Genomic DNA, 25,895 nt, shown 5'->3' on the forward strand with positions numbered 1-25,895 from the left:
AATGGACAGCGGGAACAAAAGTTGGTGTTTTTTGCGATGATGCACAAAGCTATACATGGAAAAAAAAATCTAAATATATAAATATTAAAATGCTCTGTCTAAAACCAAAACCTTACCCGGTGAAGCACGGTGAAGGGAGTATTATGATCTGAAACTGCTTTCCTATTTCAAAGCCTGCATGCTGTGTAATCATTGGGGTAACAATGTGTTTTATAGGAGGATGTCAGGGCAATGGTTCATGACTTGAAGCTGACCTGCACCTTGAACTTATTATGAAAGAGTATCGTCTTATAAATACCTTGACTTTTGGTTGGATTTTGAGATTTAATTAAAAAAACAGCACACATTGAGAAGCTAGATTAATTGAAAAAAACTGAATTGGTCATTTTCTGTTAAAAAAAATAAAAGAAATGTATGTTGATATAATTCATATGAAAACTTCTGCGTTTTCTCTTAAACTTCTTGATGCAGTATGTCATTCTACTCTTGGAGACTCGAACACATCATCGTGCTCTCAATGAAAAAAACTTGTTTGCAGTAGCTGGTAGTAAGAAGAGAAATTATCAATTTCAATCAGTATCAATTTTTTTATTCTAAAAACAGAATCAGTCGGTGTATGGTGCCGCCCACATAACAGCACAAAAACAAAACCTCTGACCCTAGCCCATTTCAAATCATTATCTCCTTACTTAAGAGCAGGGGCTAATCCATGGTGTGTTTACCACTGGCACAACAGCTGGATGTTCTGTTTGCAGCCTGTGCTGGACCTGTTGATGCACTGATAAGGACATAAGACATACGGATTCTATCTGTCAAAATGTGCTTTCATTTGGATTTTCATCAATGGATCTCAAAGAAGCATTAGTGCATGTATTACAGAATATGTTTATTTTAGGCGATATGAGGAGCTCATCCCAATCTGCTCCTCTAAATCATTCCATTTCCAAAGGCAAATTTCACTCTTTCAGTTAAAAAAATGGTAATAGTAATGGATTAATCAGAGTGTACATGATGAGTGCTATCGAGCTTTGATGGGCCTGCTTTCCTGGTGGTCTGATACAGGTGGATTGTTGATCTGAGTGTAGCTGACCTGAGCGCTGTCTTGAGAAGCGGAGTTAGGCTTGTGCAAAACTAAATTCCCCATAAAATATGAAACGGACACGGTGAAATCAAATAATGTGTGCTTGTGAAATAAATGGTGTGTGATGTAGTGACTACTTGCAATTCACGGGTTTCAGAGACCATACATCCCTACAAACCTTTCATCCAAACGACAGGTTTCTCAAACATCTGCTTTAGTCATTCAGAGGCAAAGTTTTTGAGAAGCACTATATCTATTAAATGAAACGGAATTTCAAGATGATGGTGGATGGACAAAGTAGAGTCAGAATTGGACAATTCTTGGATTTAAACCCTGAGACCAGTCAACATATGCCAATGTTTAGGAACATAAAATCTTTGATGATTTTGGTTGTTTCACAATAATTTAACAGCAAGCTGGGAAAATTCAGGACAGGTTTTGCAAGCACACAGAGGAAGACTGAGTGAAATAGACTCAAACTGGAGCATGGGATATCTGCACATGCAACAGATAATCTGAGAGCAAAACCCCAGTTTTGAGGTGAAGCAGAGCATATTTTCACTCAAGCAGTCACCTTTAGTGTGAAAGTAGGTTTTTGAAGGAAAGCAATAGGCTACAATATGCATGCCAAAAAGACATGATTTTCACAAACAGTCCAGACATTGAATATTGTCAGCTTGGTGTATAAGAACCTTTTGAGAAACTGCCAAAACGACAGCTATCTCTCAAAACAAAAATACAAAAATGTTAATGTCATCCTATTTTCCTACTTTGTGAGTCATGTCCTGTAACAGTGGGTATGATGGACACAAACATGCACAAAAATCTAACTTTCTTTGATATGTTATTGAGACTGGATTTTATATTCTTTCATTAAAACAGCATGCTTAGCCGACTATACGTCACTGGAGATTGATAACCCTTGCTCATGTTGTCTGCTTACATTACGGATCCTATAGTAACTCATCACATAATGTCAAGATCTGTGATTTCATACAATCTGTTTTTGTACTTTACATACGAGCCGAGGCAGGACACATGGCTTTACATCAGTACAGCAGTAATCAAAAAAAACTGATGAGGTTGTGTTTTTGACAAGCGAGGTTAAGTTAACATTTTGTCAGGTTAAGTTATGAGAAGATGACTTACAGGATGGAAACTATTCATATAAGCCTGTTTATGGTTACACATTTAACAAAGCATTCTCCTGCCTTTTGCCATCTATAAGTTACCATCTTCAAAATTGGATCTTACATTATCACGGGCCTAAAAGGAGTTTAGAACATGGGAATATTTCTTTATGTTTCCACATGGGTTAAAACATTATTTTGTAGGGGAACTTTGCCCCCATCTGGGATTAACAAACAAGCAAATGTGGTTTTTCGCCCCATATCAGAAATGCTAAGAGGTCATGCCCAGTTCACATGGGTTTGAACTAATATTGAAAAATTGAAGCCATTGGAAGCTTGCCATTTACAGTGTGAGGGAGTGCTCTCTGAAACACAATCAACACAACCCCATTTGGAGGCATCACCTGCCTTCCCAGTCGAGCAATTAATGCCTGCAAGGCAGGCAATAATGTTTACACCTGATAAAGATATAAAAGAAATAAAACATAAAACCTGACAGGACTATATCAGCTGATGATAGTTGTTTCTTTTTATGCCTTTTGTACCGAGCAGGGCTTTTATAACAGCTCTGCCAAGACAGGTGAAGCATATACCATGTTCTGACTTGTTTTCATCCTGTTGAATAAGTACTGCCTCGAGCATGTATCCACATGCACGCACACATTTTTACTCCTTTCACCCCTCAAACTGGACCCTGCTGACACAGATGCATCTCACGCGTCATTCCTGTTAATCTGATCCTGCTCCTACTTTCTACTCTTATTTTAATATCCATTTAAATGTAAAACACAACATACTGCCGTGTAGCAGATGTGTGTTTATTCCCGTTTGACCTAGTCCAATGAAATTTTTCATAACATTTTTTCATAACGCGGCATGATGGCCAATGAGAGCTTATCGTTCTATGTGTGTCAGGCCAGAGGGCACAACTGTGGACTTTCTCATATTGCTTTGCTGGTTACACATTAAATGCCTGTTCATGTTTTTAAATCATTATCTTGAAATCTCCATTATAAAAGTACTCTCAAACTCTAGTTAATAGGGTGTAGCCGAGGAAAGCAGCATTAGTGGTATGATAACAAACTGAGGCTGTGTCTGGAAGTCATCAGTGTCTTTCAGAGCCCATTCTGGGACTTCAGTGCCACAGCAGGAGGCAGGTTTGTTCTGGGTCATTTGAGGGGAAATTAACTAAGACGATTTTTATCATTGTGCATTTTATCCAAATTTCATAAAATTTGTTGAAAATCATTATCCTCATTCTTCATTAAAATTAAGTGATATGTCAGAATGGAAAAGTTGGATCAGTGAGAGATGGCCTTAAATAAAATAGTTAACTATCAGTTAATCTTTAAAATAACAGTAGAGATTGCTCTTTTTTTTAGAATAAGAAGTTAACAACAGCCGTGAGTGGAGCAAGTAAAAGTGGAGGAGAAAAAAAACTTCTTTGTCTTCTTCTAACTCTGCTTACTAGAAATTAAAAGACACAGTGTTCTGGAGTTATAAAGTTCTGTTTAGTTGTTTGCGCGATGATGTAACAAAAACACTTTTACTAAATGTAACCAAGCCACTGATCAATGTCATATTCATAGAAATATCTTCTTTTAATTTGGAATGGAAAATTAATATCTGTACTCGTTTTCAGGAAATAAACACCACAGATTTTCAGGAGAGAGTACGGACAATTAGTTCTGGATTTCTTTTCCGCAATGGCTGCTCACACATGTTTCACAGCTGGAGATGTGCTCCAGCTGTGAAATTATGAGGGAAGGGCTTGGGGGGGGGGGGGGGGGGGGACCTCTGCCTATAGCACGCAGGAAACTGACCTTGATGCAGAGATTAGGCTGTGGAAATCGCTGTTTTCTTTACAACATGCTGAGATTGCCAGATGAGGCTCCTTGTTGTGGTGATATCAATACTGCACTTGTATGTATCCACAATAGTGAGGAACGAGTGGAAAGCAGCACACAGGTCAGCAGAACGGAGAATTAACTCTTATCATCACACGTTCATGCTTGTTGACACAGAGGCAGTAAATGTTCAAGAATATTTGCTTTGTTTGCACGTTATCTCACACATTGAGGTTCTGGACATTTCACAAGGTGGCTGGGTAAAAAATCTTTGAAAGAAGCCTGGTACGAATGATGGGACATTTGTTTCTGCTCCAGAACATCTCTTGCACATTTCAGATGTGCAAAACTTTTCCTTCCCATTGATAATGAAATAATCGGAAGCTGTGTGGCATCTGAGGAAAATGCATAGCTGTTTATACATCTTTTAACATCCTTCACACAAAAATACTTCCAGACAGACCAACCTCTTTGAACTCACACTGTATTATAACTGTTGTTCTATCAGAATAATTCTATGTGCATATTCCATAACACTGTAAGGGAAAACTGCTAACATTAGCCTCTCCCATTGCAGAAGTGAAGTTCATTCATCTGGAAAAACAAAGGTTTCCTTATATTGGACACTAGGGGGCTTAGTCTCTATATTACAGACCAAACAAACGTGTGAAATAAGGCGTGTTTGTACTGATGTGTTATTTCTTGTGACCTGAGTTGCTGTCCATCTTAGATTTTAAATCTCAAGAGATACTATTTCACAGTTAAATAAAGGCTATCTAGATACTTATTGTATCATATTTTATGGGTGAAATACACAACTTTAGCTAGAACAAATCTCCATGCTTCTGTACCCACACTATATCTAAAATCAATTTTTTTGTATTATCTGTATTGTTCATGTTCTTGAGGTCAGGAAATCAGCTGCTTTAATGTTACTTATGACCAAAAAGCAAACAAACTCCATGATACTGACACATCTTACTGGTGCAACATAGCATATTCTTTCTTGACAGCATGTGATTAGTGAACTACAGAACGTTTTTTTTAAAGGCAGGCCTATTTTTCTTACGTGTAAATGAGTAGGATGTCATTTAAGGTTTTCAAGTAGTACTTAAAGTCTGCAATGACTTTACTAGTTTGTATTTTAATTATGAGCCTCGTGGTTCATTGTGGCAGACTTAAGATGGGTTTTACTATATGAAACAACACATGTGCCTCAGCATCCCATGTGGTGCATAAAGTGAAAGTCATTCTTTATTTCAGTCCCAGCCTCCCTCTGTGTTTACTGAAACTTGCTGATATAAAGGCAAGGTTTTGATTAGGCACAGGTGTAGCTTGTTAAAGGCTGGACCTTTGCTGGCTCCCAACCAGCTGCCTGCTGCGATCATGTCATTTTGGATTTACTGTAAATGTAAGCTGCCAGCTGGGGAATAGCATTCGCTTGTAAGTAGGACATGCAACAGACCAGAAAAAAGAAATAAGAAAAATAATTGTACTACAAAAAATATATGCACATTTATATTAATGTTTGACTTGCTGGTTCATTAGTCAAATAACTTAATGTTTACATTTCCAACATGTATAAGTTCAAGCAATGGGATGAAACTATCTTCTTTGACGTTGTTTGGATTCTGTATTAACATTTCATTGAGGCGGCTGATGCTTTGCAGCCTGCTGATGTAATACGGCGCTCACAAGTCTCATGCACTGCAAATGGCCATTTGGCCTCAGCCTCAGAGATCCCCGTACCATATAGATACAAATTAAAAATGTTGCCATCGTATAAACAGATAATATCTAACATTCACAATATTTTCATGAAGTTTTCTTTCATACGGCTGCGTTTCATTTGTAGTATTTTTAAATGACACAGCATGTATGTCTAACTGTCCATGAAAACATGAAAAAACAGAAAAAAAGGTAACATAGGAAAGGTTTCTCAGTATGACATTTGGGAGAAAAAAAACTGCCCAGGGGCTCAATCATTTGAAATGAGTTGATCTGACACATGCTCACAACAAGGTACAGCAAGCATGAACTTTTAATAAGATCCACTCACTGAAATTGAAGTGTTTAGTAATGTTCATGACTAAATCAATCTGTCAATCAACTAGCATCAGCTACATGATCTTAATACGTTGTATAATATATACCTAGGCTTTACTTGATATTTGTAAACTTTGACATTCATGGTTCCACATCATGAATCCCATAGACTTTGATGGTCTTATAACATTTCCAATCGAAGGGTTCAGATCAGTGAAACAAAGCTACTGAAGGACAAGCATTAATGTCCTCTACAGGGCTTAGTGTATTCTGCCCAGAGAGGCCTCCTCCTGGTGGGACATGTCCGCAGCAACTCCCCAAGGAGGTGTCCGGAGGACATCCTAACGAGATGCCACAACCACCACAACTGGCTCCTTTTGAGGTGGAGGAGCAGTGGCTCTATACCAAACTCTCCGAGCTGACTGAACAATGACTGCTCATGAACAAAGACCTGCAAAACAATTGGCAAAACCTTCCATCCTTTCTGTATGCTGTATCTATACAGTATCTATGACACTAATGTGCTATACTAATATGCTAATAATAGGTATACCTGCTAAATACCATTTAGTGTTGCAGCCTAATTTCACAGATAAAGTAATTTGGCAATTTTTTGCTCTTTGACTTCCCCTACAGCCAAGGGATGTATGATCACTGTCATAAAAACACATCACTGTGCCAGTGAATTTATTGTCATGTTGAAAGTCTACATAGACGATAATAAATAACCCACAAAAATGTCAAGCTACCATCAGGCAAACAGTGTCATGTGGGGCGAGAAACCGAACTTCTGAACTGCTGTATCTCAGCCCCCAGCCACTCAAGGACAGTTTCAGGATCAAGAATGTTCATAACAAAAGTCATTGTTCTTCAGAAGCACATAGTTTTAGGGTTCACAACCTTCTCTGGTGTTGCTTTAAATGACCACGTGCTAAAATAAGCAACGTGTATGTAAATTAACTTCTCCATTGTTTTGTTTTGTAAGCTAAAAGTGATTTAGATTTTTCCATCCATCTCTTTAAAAAAAAAACAAATCTAATTAGTTTGGTTCTGAAATCACTTCTGTTTAGGATTCTCGGTGCTTTTGAGCAGGAAAGCTTGTTTCTTTCAATTCTGAATGAGGTCATTGCAATGAAGGGCGCAAATATCTATGCATGCTCAAGTTTTCTTTTCTTGCACTTCAATTTAGACTTGGACTTGAACTTAAGCCTAAAAACGTTTAATTATTAATGCCTTTGATCCAAAAATGATAATGATAATTTGTTCAGTCTATTTAAAGAACTGCACCAAGCAGGTCTGTCTAATTCCATGCCAGTATCCAAAGAAGATGCAGCTCGTAACCATACTGAACAAACATTACACTGTGCCAGTTACACAAAGAAAAATGCAAAAAGAAAAAAAAGATTAACAAACAAAATTAGTCATAGCAAATAATAAATAAATAAAAATTCAGTTTGGAAAATAGTCAGATCAGATCCCACACATGGTCCAACTTCTTTTGAAAACTACAGAAAGAATGTGTTTCAAAACTTTATTGATAAAATTGAGATTATTATTAATTAATTATTATGTTAGCTTAATAACCCTGCCTGCTCTTTGGATAACCTATTCCTAACATGCCCAGTTATGTCATAACTGTGTCATGACTGCATCCTGGTCCTGTTTTTCATGTCATTTCAGGATGCCATCCTGTCCTGCCCTGTACTTTTACCCTTACCTTAATGTGAACCCTTTGACTTGTCATTTTAATGGTGTAAATTATTTGTTTTTAACAAGTTGAAATGTGAAAAATTGATACACCAAAGTGTGCCCTAGAGGCATGTTATTTATACACATTACCATTAGATGACATTGAACGACTCGAACTTTGCTAGCTTGCTGATTAAATCAATAAGACTGGAAAATCCCTGTTGTATGGAAATCCACTGTGTCCTTTAAGCTGAAATGGCTACCATTAGCTTTTTATCTGTCGATGATGGATCACGCTTTCTAGCATTACTGCTGCTTCTAAAGGAAAAATTAATATGCATTGACCTTACCGTGGGTGGCACTGCAAGACAGTTCCTTTGCTGGGGCATTTCTGTGTGGATATTAAATATTCTCCCGGTGTGTGTGTTTTTTGTTTTTTTTCTGATTTACTATCACAGTCTAAAGAAATGCTTGTAGGATTAACAGGTGGTTCATCAATAATTACTACATGAGGTGATGGCAATCTGTCCACAGAGTATGTCCACAATGAATTATAAATATGAGTTATAAAAATAGTTTAAACTGCATATGAAAAAGCACTATTAACAATCCTTTTCCTACATAAATTACATGCATAGGACATCTGCATAACAACATGCAATGGAACTAGAATATGTTTTCCTTGGTGATAAATACCGATTTCTTAGTAACAATGACGACAGGACTGAGCTGGTTTACGTATTACGTGATCAATGCATTGTTTTTATTTCAAACAGCTCAAAGAGAGATGTTAGAATCACAAATCAAAGGAGTTAAAAAGAAAAAAGTCATGTTGTCTGCATCCTTCAGTCAGACACTGATACGCTTCCAAACAACTTCTCCTTTTTTTTTATTGGGATAAGAGCTGGCCTTAGGTTCTTACCAGATGCTTAAAATGTGAGCATATGAGCACATCTGCCCACACACATGATGTATGGCAATGTGCGTAGGTCTCCAGCTGTTAAGTGCTGTGGAGATGCGATGACCAGAAATGACGGATTACAGCTAAATCTAGAGGGCGAGAGGAAGACCAGGAGGGTGGGGGTGATTAAAGAACAGCGTGGTGAGAAGGTGCTGCCTAAAATGAAGGCATGAGTTAAGGAGGGTGAACCAAAATGTAATTGGATGAAAAGATTAGACACATGGTGACAGCTGGAGTGAAGGGTGACATTTCGGGATGTTAGTGAAAAACAGATTTTTTTTTTTCAAACAAGCCTGGAAGGATGAATTAATATTGCAGTTTGAGAAAAAACATATCCATAGTGAAAATGATTTCTGTTTTCTCAGCATTAGTGGATTTGTTTTTGTAAACAGGAAAACGGTTAATAATTTGCATTAGAAAACAATTTGTTTTTCACTGATAAGCATATGAATGTATATATACAGAAAACCTTAACTAGGGCACTATAAATGTGTTCCTTTTTCAGCCTCATATTTCATCTATCCCAGGGTTACAGTCAAATCCTTCCCTCTTACATGTTCAAAACATTTTCACATACACGCTGTTGCAGCGCCGAGTCTACGAGATGCTGCTGCAGACAGCAAATGTGGTCTGTTTCATAATCTGCTTCCTCCACTTGTCAACACATTAGTCGACTGATTTGAAGAGGATTGGCAAAAGCCCAAATTAATGCGCACTAAAGCAAAGCCCTTTAGGAAGCTTAATGCTGTTCTAATTAAGATACACATTCACATTTTCTTTAAACATGTCCAAGAATGTCTGTTGCTTATAAACTACCGGGCTTCTGCTAAATGAAAAGCTTATATTCATCTTAGGCCTTTTAGAACTTTAGAAAAAAGTTCAGCTTTTCACGTCTCAACAAAACTGCGTGTGTTTGAGATTTGAAAATTTTTGTACAACTCCGACTGCTCTGAGGACCTGCCATCGGCTCAAGAGGGTCTATTAATGAGATTGCATGCTAGCACTGCAGATCCCTCTCACCCTGAGTGCTGCACGAATCAGATCAGCAGCTGTGAACCATCATAAAGTCAACACTAACACATCAAGCCTCTAAACTGCCTTGATAGCTTTCAGACGTCACAAGTGGACTGTCATGTCATCCTTTCATTTCCTGGCTGCACCTTTTTTTGCCAGTGCTGACATCCATTTTTCCCAGGGGATTAGATGATGCAATTTTGGATCCAAAAATGTCTCATCACCTGTTTTTACTGCAAACCCCCACCTGGGTCAGTTTTCATTGGTGGAGGAAGGGTGTTGATCCACATTGACCTGAAGCTGGAAGAGTGTCAAGTCAAAGGCAAAGTCTAAGTTTGACGAGGTCCCATCAGGATATTCTAAATCATAAAGCACAGATCTGAGCTATCTGGTGAACATTAAGTTTGCTCAGCACTCCAGCGGTCATATTAAAGAACAACTTTGGTTTTCTACAAGACACATCTGAAAATCGAGAGATTTGCTTCCAAATTCCGGGACATTTTTTAAATTTACGTGAACTGAGGGGTTGAAATTAAGTATGAAATGTTACACTTTGAAAGATAGTTTGGCATTTTGGGATGCCCGCTGCCTGAAAACCTGTGAGTTCTATCCACCAGCCAGTTTAAGTTTAGCCAAATACAGTATTTTTTGTTTCACATTACATTGTAGTTTTCATGTACAAACCCTTCTACAATACTATAAATATGAATGCAAACAGATTTGATGATCAGGAAAAAATTATTAGCAAATTGTTCAAGTCCTGTATTCAACTGCAAATAAAACAAACACAACATATTTGAAACTGAGAAATACATCTTGAAAATACATAAGCTAATTTCTTGTTTGATATCAACAACAAATCTTAAAGAATTGGACAGGTGCAGTAAAACACAGAAATATACCGTGTGTTTCAATAAAACAGATGTAACATCTCAAAACTTACCTGATTGATTGTTAAAGGGGAGGTAATGTAACTGGGTATAAAAAGAACATCCCACAGACAATGAGACTTTCAGAAATATACATGGTGGACTTTGAGCGGATTGTTCAACAGTTTAAAAACACAGAATTTGGGGATTTAATCATCTGTGGAAGAAATATCAAACATTTTAGATAATCCACAGAAATCTCTGTACACAAGGGACGGGACTGAAAATCAACATTGGCTGGAGTGTGTTAAAAACAAACACCACTCTGTAGTGAAAATCGAGAAGTGAAGACTCTAGAATGCTTCTAAAAACCCACTGTCATTGGACACAGTTCATCACTTCATCCACAAATTAGAGTAAAAACTCTCCCATGCAAAGATAATGATTCTCCTCCACATAATTCAATAGGACACAGCCTTCTGGCAGGTTTGTCGAGCACACAAACAACACAGTTACACGAGCAGTTGAGCTGAACTGTGATTATAGACATGGCCATTTAAATGGATAAAAATCCTTTTCCCAGTGTACATGCACACATTTTGACTTAAGTATGTCTGACCCGCACAATGCTGCGGACTGTGATACTAACCACTGAAGACATTCTACCACTTTTGACGTTCTCTGTAGGCGATTATTGTACATGAAAGCACACAACTCAGTACTAAGCATCTATTATAGTATGTGAGTGCAGTGGTGCACATGGTACACATCTGTAAAAGTACTATATATCTTCAATGATTTATACACGTTTTGGAGAAACATGTGCTGCCATTCCAGACATTTTCTTTTTTCCCAAAAAAGCCTTTATTATTTCAGTAAGACTTGGTCAAATCACACCCAACATGTATTACAGCAGGAGGAACCGTTAAAGAGTCCAGCTGCTAAACTGGTCCACCTGCAGTCGACACCTGTCACCCATTGAAAACATTTTCTGTATTATGGAGCAAAAATACGCAAAAAGACATGTGGGCCCAAACTGCTTAACAGCTGAAATCCTATATCAAGCAAAACTGTGTGAAAATTTCACCCTTACACAATGAGTGGTCTCCTCAGTTCCAAAACACTTAAAAGACTGTTGTTAAAAGAAGAGGGGGTGCAACACAGTGGTACATATGGCTGTCCCAACTATTTTTTAAATATGTCGCTAGCATTACATGCAAGAGGGCCAGATATATCTTAGCCAAAAACACTAAACAATATAACTTTCAATATTTGATAGGTGTCTTTATTACATTGAGGGACATCCGTAATTTAAAACAATTTGACACTCATTGCACTCACAATGTCCATCATCTTTTGGAACTTGGGTTATTCAAGTGAATGGCAAAAAGAACATTATGTTCATTCCAGAGATAAAGAATTTGCAAAAGATGTCAGTGTACTCATCCCCCTATGAGTACAGATTAGAACAAGAATAACTTAAATTTCCATGAACAACAAATATAGATTACATTATAATACCATCATCACTGCTAAATCAATATAATCCTGCCGGGTTGGGAAAACTTTGTACAGTACAGTGCGTAAGCTCATCCTTTCAGTGGTTATATAACATACAATATTCTTTGCAGTGATTTGCATCCTACCTTGGGAGGCATTTTATGGCCTCATTAAGTCTCATTAAAGGTTCTTAACTTATCTGATTCATCATGTTCATGTTAAGTTGAGTGTTGCCTTTAAATAATTAAATGGTGCTGTTGTCCTGCATCATTTAAGATCAAATATAATGGTACACTTAATTCCTAAAGGAGTTATCAGAAATTCAATTTTAGTTTTACAGTACTTTAAAAGCTTACCCCATACAAACCTGTTTAAATGAGAAAGCAAAATCTATTCAGGACACAGATCATGTAATACATAAACCATCCCTGTGCTATCGTCATTGTCTAAGAATACAGTATTTATCCTAAAGGCAGATGTGCTTAAAGTCTGTTGCATGTTGTTTGTCAGATGTACTGGATGTATGCCTGTTTCCACAAGACAAAAGAAAGGTTTGGTGACATCTATGGGCGGAGAGTTATTTAGCTGGCAGTATACTGATTTGGGTGCAGTACTCCTTGTGATGTCTGCCATTGTGTCATTACAGTTTCTACTTCAAAGTGTAGCCATAGAAACTGTAAGTACATCTGACAAGAAAGCACATAAAAACTGAATCCAGACTTGTTACTTACACAATAAATTCATGAATATCTACACAGTGTGCATAAATCTCCTCAAAGTGCTTAAAAATAATAATCCATTCCTCCATAAATTATAAAAAGATGTGGAAAAAGATTCCCCAAACACAAAAAAGTGTAATTCTTACGTGTAACAAGTGTACAAATACTGAATGTAAGACATAAAAAGGACTCACAAAAAGGTATGACTACGCTGAAGTTATGCTGAATTATTTCAAGAAAACAACACCAAATACAATTGAGACATGCAAGAAATCTGAGTGTGGACTGAATAACATTTTGTGCTTTATGCATATGAAACACTTTACGAATGCACTTTTGTCACTTCCTGGTTAGGTTTAGGTTAAAACATCACTTGCTCAGGGCTAGTAATCAAAACTACTAGAAAAGGTTTGAAAAAATAAAAAGTTAACAAAAAAACACCCTTTGTTTTGTCACTGTCACCTTTCTGGACCGCCAGAAGTCACATATTCATCTAATGTAATTATAGGTTGTTATTGCTACCATGAATAAATGACTCATTGGGTTGTTTTTGGGAGGTTTAGGAAGAACAGTCTCATCAGACGGACATAATAAGGTTCTTAAACAAGCAATCAAACAGAGCAGTCAGAGAGGCATTTGAGTGGCACTGATTAACACCAGAGAAAACAGCCATTATGTGATTCATACAAAGAAGAGACAAAATCTTAAAGGACGGCAGACGGTAGGTGGTAGGAGGACATTAGTGATCACCAAAAAAAATTATACACCTCAAATAATTTGAGCTCTATTCAGTGCCAACAAATGCAAATCTAACATGAGTGCATCTTCACCTTGATGAAAGCCCCTTTCAAAATGATCCTCAACAAACACAGAGGTGATATTTCAGGCAGTAACCTGTCCAAAATGGAAGCATGTAGTTGTTATTAAAACTTTTTTATCTGGAAAAAAAGCCAACCCTGTGTGTCACCGAAAGAAACTTCTCCATGTACTAAAGCCTGGTGGTGGAAATAATAAGATCAAGGTAGATGTTCTTTAATGAGACATTAGTGACATCCTTTCTGAAGGCTATCGAGAATTTTTTTACAGAACATCTTACCACCAATCTTGGAGCTCATCTGAGAATGAACTACATAACAAAATGAAGTAATTGTCTGTAATTGCCTGATTGCAATAAAACATAACAGCATTTGTTTATTCAAGCCAGGAATTGAATCATGTCGAGGCAAGATCTAAAGCAAACTGCATATACCCCCTCATCTTGCTGATTTAAAGTGAGGAGCGCAAAACCTTCCAAAGCAGATGCTTGAGACAGCTTCCGAACATTAGAAGAAATTTAAATAATTCATCTAAACAAAAGAGAATAACAGATTGGAAGGCCTCATATATTTTGGCACCCAGGAGACCAAGATTTCTGATGTGCCCATTAAACAAAGTTCCCAAAAGGCAAACTACAATGTGTCCATGTGAGGAGGAAATAGGAAATGCTAAATTAATTTCTTGAGCTAAAAACTAGTTTATTCAATGACATCTGTTTTTTTCGCCTTGTGCCATTTGAATGAGCCACAACTCTGTTTTATGACCCATCTTTGAAAGAAGAGCTTCAGAAGAGCACTTCAATTCAGCTCTGTGCTCAGTGATTGTCTCATTGATGTCCTGAGTTATAACAAGTTCTCTGAGGAAGAGGCATCTGTTCCATTGTCTGAGCCAGACAGTGCAGCTTGTCAGGGGAATTTCTTCTTCACAGCACAGACCTGCCCATGCTACAGATGGGTTATCTCACAATAAATGATTCGGAAAGCGATAACGTACCTCCAAACAAAGCAGAGGTCATCTCTTCATGCTAATGGAATGCCTTCCACAGTTAAGAGTCTGGACAGAGCACCTGTAAGGTGTCTTTTTCAAGGTGGAAATATTAAGCTGTGTGTCAGCTGCACAGGGAGAGGTAGGCATTGTAATCCCCTTGCAACACCTCTGATTCTCTTATTTGAATAAGGAGCACATGAATAAATGGTTAATTTAGACACATGTAAGACACAAGCTTTTCAAGACAGGAATTAAAGTAAAAAAAGAAATCGAAAGTGCTTACTCCTTGGAGCCAAAAACAAATCAGGCCACTTTCCTGAAATATTATGTTTAGAATTGTCAACTCAGGCCCCAGGGTGGAGCTAACACACTTTTTCCGCTTCATGGTGTCAAAACACTGAAACATTTATCTGCACATTTGGAACTGTGAGAAAGCAACAGACTGTGGGCCAAAGCCTGCTGTGATATTCTGCAATTATCAGTCTGTCAGCTAAAGAGCACAAGTCAGATTTGATAAGAAGCTGGGACCTCACAGCAGTAATGAATACGTATGCATCTTTATAACCTGCAGGGTTAAATGTGACTCATCATATCAGTTAAATCTTCAATCACATGAAGTACAGTTAACTAACTTGGCGTAAGCCCTTCATACACACACACACATCGGATCCAGGTCTTGATATCCTCAATCAGACTGCAGAATCTGCTCTACTTGTTTTTCTCTGTCAAGTGATTTCGGCCTTATGTGTAACATCAAAGTAAAAATCTCATCTGCCCCCTCTGTCCTTTGTTGACACGGACATTAGTGAATCTGAGACGTGTCCCTCCCGATTGTCAGCTTCTTTCTGTTCTGCGTGGGAAGATTAGAAAGAAGCCGGCAGGGGCACGGGGAAAGGAGGGCGTTGTGGAGAGGCAGATCTGTAGAGACATGAATGGCTTGCAGGTGTTTTTTCTCTTTTTTGGGGGCGAAGAGGAGAAAAAGGGATGGATAGAATGGGAGGTGTCATTATGCTTTATGGCAGAAGGAGTGTTTGTGAAACTGAAGCTTGCCTCTGCAAAGATGGGCCATGTGAAAAAGAGTGATAGTTTTATGTGCAGCAGCATGAGTGTTTATACCTCTCTTCACAGCCAATATATCTAAAAGTGGACTTTGGGGGGAAAAAAGGGAAAGCTTTGCTTTCAGGTCGTGCTCAAGAAAAAACAACAGAAGTGAGTGTTGGGTCAAGCTGAGGGAGTCACCACAGAAGCCCACAAAGGCAAGTGAAAAAACTAAATTTCTGCTGATCTATTTCTGAGGTGTGATCTACATAGTTTTTGTTTAGTGTTCAGTTGGCTGCATTCACAGTTTAGAGGTCATAGCGGTCACTATGTCCAACACACAGTACAAACTGGACCTTTATGCTGGGTTGCTTTTCATTATGTGTTTAAATGGTTATAATGGCTACTAATGTCATCCTGCTCATGTTTTGAGAACTGGTTGTGCACGTCTTCAGAGGGAGAACGGTTTGCAAAATTAAATATTGAGATAACTTGTGAGCAGGTATCAAGCATCCTTCATTCAGGGGCAGTGAATACCATCTGCAATGCAAGAGCTGTTATTTTATTTTCTGTTATCTTAACACTAACCAAATGCTAACCTCCTTAATTGTCTCTATGTTCCTTATTTACATCCTTAAGTTCTGTAATGTCTGAGTTCATTACCCTTGCCCTTGCCCCCAAGTGGAGTCCTCTAATAGCAGGAGTAGAAGACAAGGCAAGCATATGCAATAATTAAGCAGACAAGTGAGCCTGGTGGCATATGTGAGAGCAAAATTAAAAACAAGCATATTCTTGGCCTTGAAATGTAATCAAAGAGTTTTGATTACAGTTTTTCAGGTTCAGGCCTAAGTGTCTATTTTCTTCTTTTTGTTTCTCCAATTTTTTATATTTATTTATGTTTTTTAGTGGACTTTGGCAAATGGATGTTTTTTCTTTCTTGCAAAGATGATTTTCTTGTCATCATGTAAAAGATATATAGTCTCACATTTTGTCTTTCCATGAACAGAAAACTATTTAGATTAGATTTAGAAAACCAAGTTGTAAATTTGATGTTCTTTTTTGTCTTTCAGGTGTTGTGTTCTGATCAGAAGAAAAGGCAGGTTGAGTGCAGAAAATGTGCAAAGAAACATCAGTTTGTTTTGCACTAACAAATAAATACAACAAGCTAAATTTGCAAAAAGATTTTAATTGGCATCATTTTAATCATTCTTGGTTCAATTTACAGTTTATTCTTTTTTTTTTTTGTCAAAGGGAAACCCATATCTTGTGGTTGTCTTCAACATCAGTAAATGCTTTTTGCCCACTTCCCAGACCCCTGTAACATAAACTAACATTACAGAAGAGCACATTCTCTCACACACACTTGCATATTCAGATCCTACAAATGACTCCATAACGAGTACGAAATTTCTAAATGCCACATACTTGAAAAGCGCGGACAAAACACATTCCACATACGCACGTTTTTCCTCTTTGTTCACTCTCACAAACACACGCACATGCTTGTGCTCACACAGACACACATTCCATAACCAGCATGTACTGTAAATTTCCTTTACAATGCAGACCTTCTGGCTGTGCAAGTGCAGCACTTGAGGAGTGCTGCCCCTCCATCAACATCGCCTCTGTGAATTCACAGTTGGTTTATGACATGCTTTTCAGCAACATGACTAACAGTATCTTTTACATGAGAGTGGGGTTACTGAGTGTATGCTCCTACTGATTAGTCATAACCAATAACCCTCTTTAAGTCAGGCTGAATTACATCTATTTATCTATACAAGCAAATGCTGCGGGAAAAATTCCACTGTTTGAAAAAATGATAAAAATTGGCACAATAGCTTATTGAGCAAAGGCCTACGAATGCACACTAATAAGTTATGTCAATAAATAAGATACTTTAATGTTAAAATAAATACATTTGAACAGTAAATAAATTAAAATAGCACAACATTGTAATCTGATTAACACCTGCCTACACTGTCCTGTATTATAGTATAAAAAAAGTGAACCTCTCATTATTATCACATTCATACGTTTTTTTAACTTCTTTTTTTTTAAAGATTTTTAATAAAATGACGGCAGCGTTACTTTGAGACTCAAAGCACAATTTCTTCTCAGGCACCTGCCGCACTTTGGCGACTGTATGGGGTCGTTTCCATGGTGAGAGTGACTGCTATAATGGCCATCAGTACTGATTGGCTGTGGACCTCTGAAGTGGGAAGGGGACAGACAGGGCTGTCTGGGATTAAAAAGGGGACTTGCTGCTTACAAAGTTTTTGAACAATTGTAAATTAGAGGCGTTCTGAATGACTGTGCTGATTGCTACCGGGAGATTTGAGGTTTGACATCCAGACCGTACGCCAAGTGCTGAAGGTAAATGCAGTGGAACAACACACACATCTACCACTTTTACCGTGTCTAAGTACCGTCAAATTACTAGTCCAGGGTCTGTATTTTTCTATGGTTGTTACATTGTGAAGGCAGAAAATGCAGACAAAAGACTAGTTTTAAGAGGGCACTGACTACCTTCTAAGAAAAGCAGACTTACTTCTGTACCTATCACAAAGCCATGGGTATCTTAGATGTCTGAAGAAAATGGATAATTGAAAAGCCCATGAATATCTTAATAAAGTCTTTCCCTTTCCTTGGGCTCCAATAGCTATCAGCTACCACACACCAGTGTGAAAACATTCTTCAATGTCCAGGACAATAGCAACAGTTCTCTTCATCGTAAGAACAGAACAGTTTCTGAGCTCATCTCGCTCTTTACTACATCAAAGTTGGGTGTACTGCATAACCATACTGGATCCATGGTCCAAGGCCTCAAAATCCACTGCAGAGTCCGTGTTTACCACCATCTTCAAGGCTAACACTAACAAAAGCCTTGCTTTCAACTGCAGGCAACTGTGCTGCTCAAAATCCTCTTTATGTTTCTTTATATCCATGCTACGAGAGTGTAGTTTGTATCCAACACATTACAAGTCTGACCTACGTCCATTTGGAGAGCAGCACAGAAGTCTGATTCTGAATATTTGTTGTGATCTCCATGTGGTCACCACATCTGAATGAAATTTATTCATGTGATAACAATGTTCAACAACACGTGGTGCATCAAAATACACGGGTGTAAATATGACAGCAAAAAGGCCTCTCTTTTTTCAGTTTTTTTTGTCCTTAGTTCCTATCTGCACCTCTTCTTGACTCTCTTCTTTGCTTCTGCCAACTTTCACATCATCAAAAACTTGGTGGATATGAAGCCCTTTGGACAAGGCGGTCCAGCTATGCTTGAGGTGCCACTGTGTGACAGTCGCTAGGACAAAAGTACGGCAGACACGAGCAGCATTGCCACGGTGAGAAGAAGGCGGTCACGTGAGGGGCTGCTGCCACTGACACTTTTCTCCAGTTTGGGGACTTCAGGGTTAAACTCATCTGCAGAACCAAACACAGAAGAAAAATAAGAAAGTATGAAAAGAGAGGACAACAGGCTAAGACAAAATCCAAAATGTGCGTGGCAGACAGAAGGAAACAAACCATCAGTGATTTATCAATCTAAGGGCAGTGTGTGATCCAGACAAAATGTGCTTTAACATATGCAGAGAATGAGACACTGCACAATTATCAACAAACTACCAATTATCATCAGCTACATATGGCATTCTCCCCAGTGGGATGGAAAATTAAAAACACTGCTGTTTCTGATCTGTTTTTTTCCATGTTTCCTCTTTTCGCACTAATGATGTTTTCATCCTCGAAGGATTTCAATCAAACCAAATTATTGTGGCCTTACCATTGATTAGACACAACAGAAGATTAGCTGAAGGGGAAAGATGGAGAAAGAGCTGGGAGAACACATTTACTAATATTCAGTAAAAGTAGATCAGAGTCATTATGCTCAGTCTTGACCTATTGCTTCCCATTATAACAACAGACTACCAAAAAAACAGAGAAAATACGGAATAAGTCACACAGATATTACACTTCCATCTCTAGTTGTAGGAGAACATGCGTTAGCTGCATTCAATGGCAGAAAAAATCTGTTTTTCACCTTAACGTAAAGTACAATGGAAATCCCAACACAAACTCAGGGACACTTAAAACTATTGTTTGTGAACACAGTTTAGGCATCATTGCAAAAAAAGAACAACATTTCCTTCTCTTGGCACAGGCTAATTTAAGATTGACTGATGTGATATTCAAAAAACCAAAGAATTCCTCTTCAGGGAAGGCTTTGCTTCTCTCAGCAAGACCATGCCAAACAAATCTGTGTGTATTACTAAAGCAAGGCTCAGCAAAAACAACTCTGGATGCTAAACTGGCACACAGCCAATCCAGATATGTCACACACTGCAAATATTTGGGGCATTATGTAACAAAAAAATATCACAAAAGAGGAAATGAACTGTTGAGCAGCCGGAACTTTACAGTTTGTTACAGTTCTCTTGAGTTAACAAACAATTACATATGTTAGTGCTGTTAAAAGTGATGCAACACAGTGGTAAGCATTTCCACCTTTCAGCATTTGATATGTTGTCTTTGTAGTATTTTTAATTCATTATAATGTTACATAAAGTATTTGCATGTGACCTTTGCACACAGATTAGGACAAGAATACCTTAAGTTTAAAGAAAAATTGTACAGTAGGCAGGCTCATCTTATTCATGGTTACATAATATACAATATTCTATGCCCTAAATATGGGGATTAAGTGATTTTCAAATTCGTATATTCTGTTTTTATTGACATTCTGCACAGCCTCCTTAGTTTTTTGCAAATTGCTTTGAACAAGAGTGAATATTTATCTGACAAGTTGAATACAAAAACTGCAAAGAAAAAATGTTTGATTTTCAAAAGCTGCATTACCTTAAATTTGTCATCTTGATGTCCCAGAGCGTCAAAAGTTCTTACAGACAACCTGCTTTTCAGTATGCAAGTGAGTAAACAAGCTGTCTTCGATTTAATGTTAAAGTCTGGTCTGGAGATTGCTAAATATATCTTAGACAGGAACTGTCTACAAAGAAAAACAAGCAAGGCGATAACAGAGCTGACAATCATCTGGCAGGTGATATTTGATGAATGTACGGAATTCAGGTTTTGTTGTCTCCATCTGAAAGCAAAGCAACCCACTGCTCTGGTTTGTGCTGGTTGTGACTGCTGCATACAAAGAGACATGCTGTTAATGTAGAAGGGGGTCCTAACCTACCTTTACATAAACAGGTTCAAGCAGAATCAACATCCCTTTTACTTTGTGTAAGAAGTAAATCATATGACTTGTTTGTGGGTACCAAGAGCTTTGACAATCACTAAGCAGCACAATATGCACCTCTTCAAAACCCTTGCTATTCAGGGAGGCTGGCCTTGGAAGACAAATGTGGGGGACGTTGGATGCCTCAGGCCACAACAACTTATCAAAGGCCCACAGTATGACATCTAACTTCACAGTACAAATGTGGGATACAGAAATCAATTTCCTGCACATTCTTGTCTGTATGGGGTATAACAACAGCAGGCACGCAGGGCAGCTCTCCTGTCCACAGTAGACTGCTCGAGGCATTTACAGTGAGATAAGAAACGTTGGCTCCAGACTGTCGATGAGTAGTAAAGGTCGTCTGGTCTGATAAATCCTCGCGCCAGCTATGCAGCAGTGAGGGTTGATTTACAGTGAGGCATAAACAGCACGAGGTCTGATCACGCACAACTACATGTTGTCTCATTTAAAACACAATACACAGATTATTGATTGAAAAAAAATCAGGATTCTCGATAAGAAATAGCATTAACTTATAAACATCAAGCAATTCTTCTAAGAAAAGACAACCCTCCACTTCCACGATGTTGGAAAAAATCCCACTGGTCGGTCAATAAGAAATAAAAATTAAAGGACATGTTTCCTCATAGGATGACATTACTGGAACTGAGAAAATTACTTTTAATATTTGTTTTACCTTTTTGTATTTTGTATAGAATTTATTGGTTTCATAAGAAAAAGAAGTTGGATTATCCCGCTCTGAGGGTACATGTCTTTTGTGGGCTGCAACAAAATTGTGGATTGGGCACCATGGCTTCAGCACATCTGAGTTAACAGACGTTTTCTTGCATGGTGCACATCAACATTTGAAGATAGCTTTTCAGCAAAGAAGACACACAAAGCATTTGAAATGTTACACAATTTAGATTTTTTTTTCACTTTCAACTATCTTTGCTTTAGTCTCCCCCTTGCTAGTGCAGGTACACAGATAGACAACAGATGGATGAATGCACCGGTTGGATAATGCTTTTGCAAAATGAAAGCAGAAACTGATGATTAATTTAAGAGGGAAAAAGCAATACTGCTGCTTAATTTTTTCAGCACATATGTGGCAAACAGTGAGTTGTCTGCTGTAAGACGCTCTGCCAAAATGACTCATTGCTATTCACAATTAATGTTGAAAACAGCTACAAACAGTCGTTGGGGGTTCAGGAAGTGAAATGGCAAGTTTAATTATTTCTTACTTAATGAATCATCTCTAAGGTTTGAGTGATGCAGTGGACCCATCAAAGTTAATTGCAAAGATCTGGAAACAGGTTTTTAATGGGAGCCAATAACAGTGGCCTGTTTCATGAAAGTGATTCGTAAGCACTGCTCTCACGCAGACTGCTAATGGTTGCAGCATCTCACTTCACAAATGAGAAAGTGGGATGAATGTTTACAGTGGACAGCGTGGGTAGTAATTTTTATTGTTCCCCTTAATTTTTCTTTCAAAGTAAATTGGGAAGACCAGGGAATTTATTTCGAAGAGGCCATATTATGTTAATTTCCTTTGCTTTCTTTCAGTGTGTTATGCATGTTCCTGTGCAACACCAAAAAGGAAATGATTCTCACCCTTATAAGACAATACTCCTGAACTTCCCACGACACCACCTTTGGTACTTCAGGCTTTGTTACCATAACATTTCTACATCAAAATAATATCTATCAAATAACTAATATGACACCAAACTAAAAGTTAAGCTGAGCAGCTGCTTCACACTCCACTATTTCAGAGCAGGAGCTAAAATGTGACTCTGTCAAAACATGACAAGAAGAGCTGCAGCAAAGAACAATATGCGGAAAAGAATGTGTTCTCTAGATTTTAAAAGCCTGTAAACTTGTAAAAAAAACGGTGAACCTGTAAATGAGGATAACATGAGCTTTGGTAATGGTTCCTGTCTGGCCTAAGTGAGGTCACCAGATATCAACAAGCAGAAACAGCTGGGTAACACTACAACAATAAGACTTTAGCTGTAACAGATTAGTATAATCCTTAAAAGTGCATGTTAAATAAAGAAAATGTGACGTAGAGGCAAAGCTAATAATAGAGAAAATAGGATGGCAGAAGTGCAAATGTAACATATGTGAGGGAGAAACGGAGAGATTTGTTGATGCTGAGCCAGTCTGTGGGCTGGTCTGGTCCTGAGGCTGAGTCAGAGAGTGGGTGTCCAGCGGTCAGCAGGGCCATCAGGGGTTGTTTTAAAGTGTGTGTGTGTACATGCGTGTTTCCTGGTTCTCTCTAAATGTATTCAGCAAAATGCATCACAGCACTCGAGGCTATTGTTTTTTATGATTCTCTGCCAGTGTTTTTTTCTTATATCAAAATCTACGTAAGCTGAAGCCTGAGTTACTGCTGAGCAATTCGCCCACCACTGAGCTCTTCTTTTACTCTGCCCCGTCTTACTACACCCCCCATCTCTGCCCCCACTCTAGTTTTATCTTTTTTCCTGCCTATTTCACTCTGCCTTATCTGTCCTTGTTTCTCTTTCGCTACCTTCTTGCCATCGTTTACCTCACAGACTTTGTTTTTGTCTCAACCTATTTCCAGCCACCCCCTGCCTCCCAATCTTTGTCACTCTTATATTTTTCTGTTTTCTGACTTCTCACTCTCTCAGTGAAGGTGAATGCTGTTTATGGCTCAAGCGTTCTTTTTCATTCTGTCTCTGTTGGTCTCAGTTTCCATCTCAGGCGGGTCACACTCTCTTAGCCCTCGTCACAGACTGCCCACAGTGCCCAGAAACAAGCATACTAAATGATTCCCGGCAAGAGGCTTTTGTTTGAAATGGGGATGGAGAAAGACAAAGGAAAATAGAGGGTTTATATAACCACTCAGCTGCACAATTGACTTGCTCGCTGACATGCTCACTTCTTAGGTAAACATGGACCTTTCATTTCTTACAAGACCTCTGCTGACCTTGTGGATTTTGCGCAGAGGGAGAAGGAAGGTTTTATGTAGTTGTGTGGAACATGTGGGAGTTTTTTTTCTTTGCTCCAATTGGTTTAGAGAATGTGGCATTTGAAGATTCAAAATGACTGTTTATTTCTGGGTTTTGATTACTTATCTCAGCGCAGCTGCATTCATGAGCAAACCCAATAATCGTTATCTTTTTCTGCACGTCTCTGCATTTGTAATCTGTATGCCTCATAGAGTGCAACTCATTAGCATCATTTTCATATAGGGTTACATGAGGTCATACTAGTCCTCTGCAGTATCATGACTGAATTAATGCAGCTGATGGAGGAAACAATTAATCTTTTAATGACAGTGACAAATGAACAGTGTAATAAGGTCATTATCGGAGCCATTGTTTTGTCTTAGTCCTTCCACGTCATTTATTGTAATTATTATGTCTTCATAACTAATCACAGCTAAAATACCAAAAATAAGACATGAGTTGTAATATGACTCTGTTTCCTTAAAAGTGGATGCACTGTATTATGACTATTATTATCTTTCTTAAATACATATTTGTGCTTATTTTGAATTTGATACTAGCAATATGTGGCAAAGGGGGTTTGATTATCACTGTCATGCTGTTATGTTATGTGCAAAATGTGGTTTAGGATTATCTAAAGAAAATAATTAAGACCTTACCTGAAAAAGATATCAGCAAATGTTGCTCTAAAATCTGTTCAAATCTGCTGGTTCTCCAGATTCCCTAGGTCATAAGAAGCTGGATGGATCCTTTTAAGCATGTAGAGTCCGTAATTTGCAAAACACATTAAATTTTTTGATTCATTAGGCTATAACATATGTTTCCACTTCGTCACAGCACATCTAAAATGAGCTAGGGCCCTGTACCCATTTATACAAATTAATTGTGAGATGTTCGACCAGCTGTTGGTAGCAGCAAATCTAAACTTTTCAAGAGTTTAGCTAATTGAAATGTTTGTCTTTTTTACTAGTTTCAATTAAAACATTGTTTTAATGATTTGCAAAGCATTATTTTTGGTTTTTGTTGACATTTTACACAGCACCCCAACGTTTTTACTCTTTCTAGAAACAAGGTTGTGAAAGTTAGACATCTACTGCTGAATTATTTCAGTTGCTGTGATCACTGTCTTGTGCATATTTCAAAACACCCAGGAGATGAAAATAAAGCTTTCACTTTTCTACCAGCTTTGTCTTGTAGATTTCCTTTGGTAAACCACAAGAAAAAAAAACAAAACTAACAAGCATCACGATTCTTTTTACAATGATTCGTACACAAATTGAGCTGTGCAACCTGAGCCAGATATTGACGAGTACAAAGCAATCAGCTACCGTACCTCTTCGTTGATTAAGAGTCACTCACCAATGTTGTGTATTTTGATGTTTGGCCTGACTGTGTAGTCGGGAGAAGACTGACTGGAGTCGTCATCTGCCTGGGAGGCTAAGGAACACCACACAATACACAAATTAGGACAGAGAAAAGAGGAAGAAATAAGAAACCAGAGAAGGGAAACAATGATGGGAAGAGACCCACAGAGAGTATGACATTGACAAAGAGAGAAACACCACATTAAAATGACATAACTTAAGAGATGGGTATTCTAGGCATCATTAAGTTGTGTACTGTTCTAGCACAACATGGTGGAGTTATAGTGTGCCTGCCTCGGAGAAATAGTGAAGAAACCAGGGACTGTGAATCCAGACTGTGACCTGAAGATTGAAAGCGTTCAGAGCTGGTGGAGAAATCATTATCATATTCACTGTTCATCAGGACACTGAATTACATTCAGTCTGAATTGCCAAATTATTCATGAATGAATGATGTGTGGGTTTGTTGATGTGTACATACATAGGTTGTTCATTTGTGTGTGTGTGTGCGTCTGTTTGTGTGCGTGTATTCTAACTATTTGTGTCTGTGTGGCATGGTCATGAGAATGAAATTGCATTAATAAAGAACACACACAGAATCTAGTGGC

The 25,895-nt window shown here is 38.1% G+C and overlaps 2 protein-coding genes across 2 annotated transcripts in view; both read right to left on the reverse strand.

Annotated features, from left to right (window-relative positions):
• The window catches only part of s100a10a (S100 calcium binding protein A10a), a 150,955-nt gene that overhangs the window by 85,503 nt on the left and 39,557 nt on the right, over positions 1-25,895 (reverse strand). The window lies entirely within an intron of this gene.
• efna3a (ephrin-A3a) overlaps positions 16,894-25,895 on the reverse strand; it is a 63,426-nt gene continuing 54,424 nt past the window's right edge. The window contains exons 4-5 of the mRNA XM_072369933.1: positions 25,283-25,360; positions 16,894-19,129 (exon numbers count right to left, since the gene is read on the reverse strand). Coding sequence (XP_072226034.1) covers positions 19,011-19,129; positions 25,283-25,360 — 197 coding nt within the window. The 3' untranslated portion in view covers positions 16,894-19,010. The remainder of the gene's footprint in view (positions 19,130-25,282; positions 25,361-25,895) is intronic.

The sequence above is a fragment of the Leuresthes tenuis genome, unplaced genomic scaffold (genome assembly GCF_036924035.1).
Source record: "Leuresthes tenuis unplaced genomic scaffold, fLeuTen1.0.hap1 SCAF_18, whole genome shotgun sequence".
Taxonomy (NCBI): domain Eukaryota; kingdom Metazoa; phylum Chordata; class Actinopteri; order Atheriniformes; family Atherinopsidae; genus Leuresthes; species Leuresthes tenuis.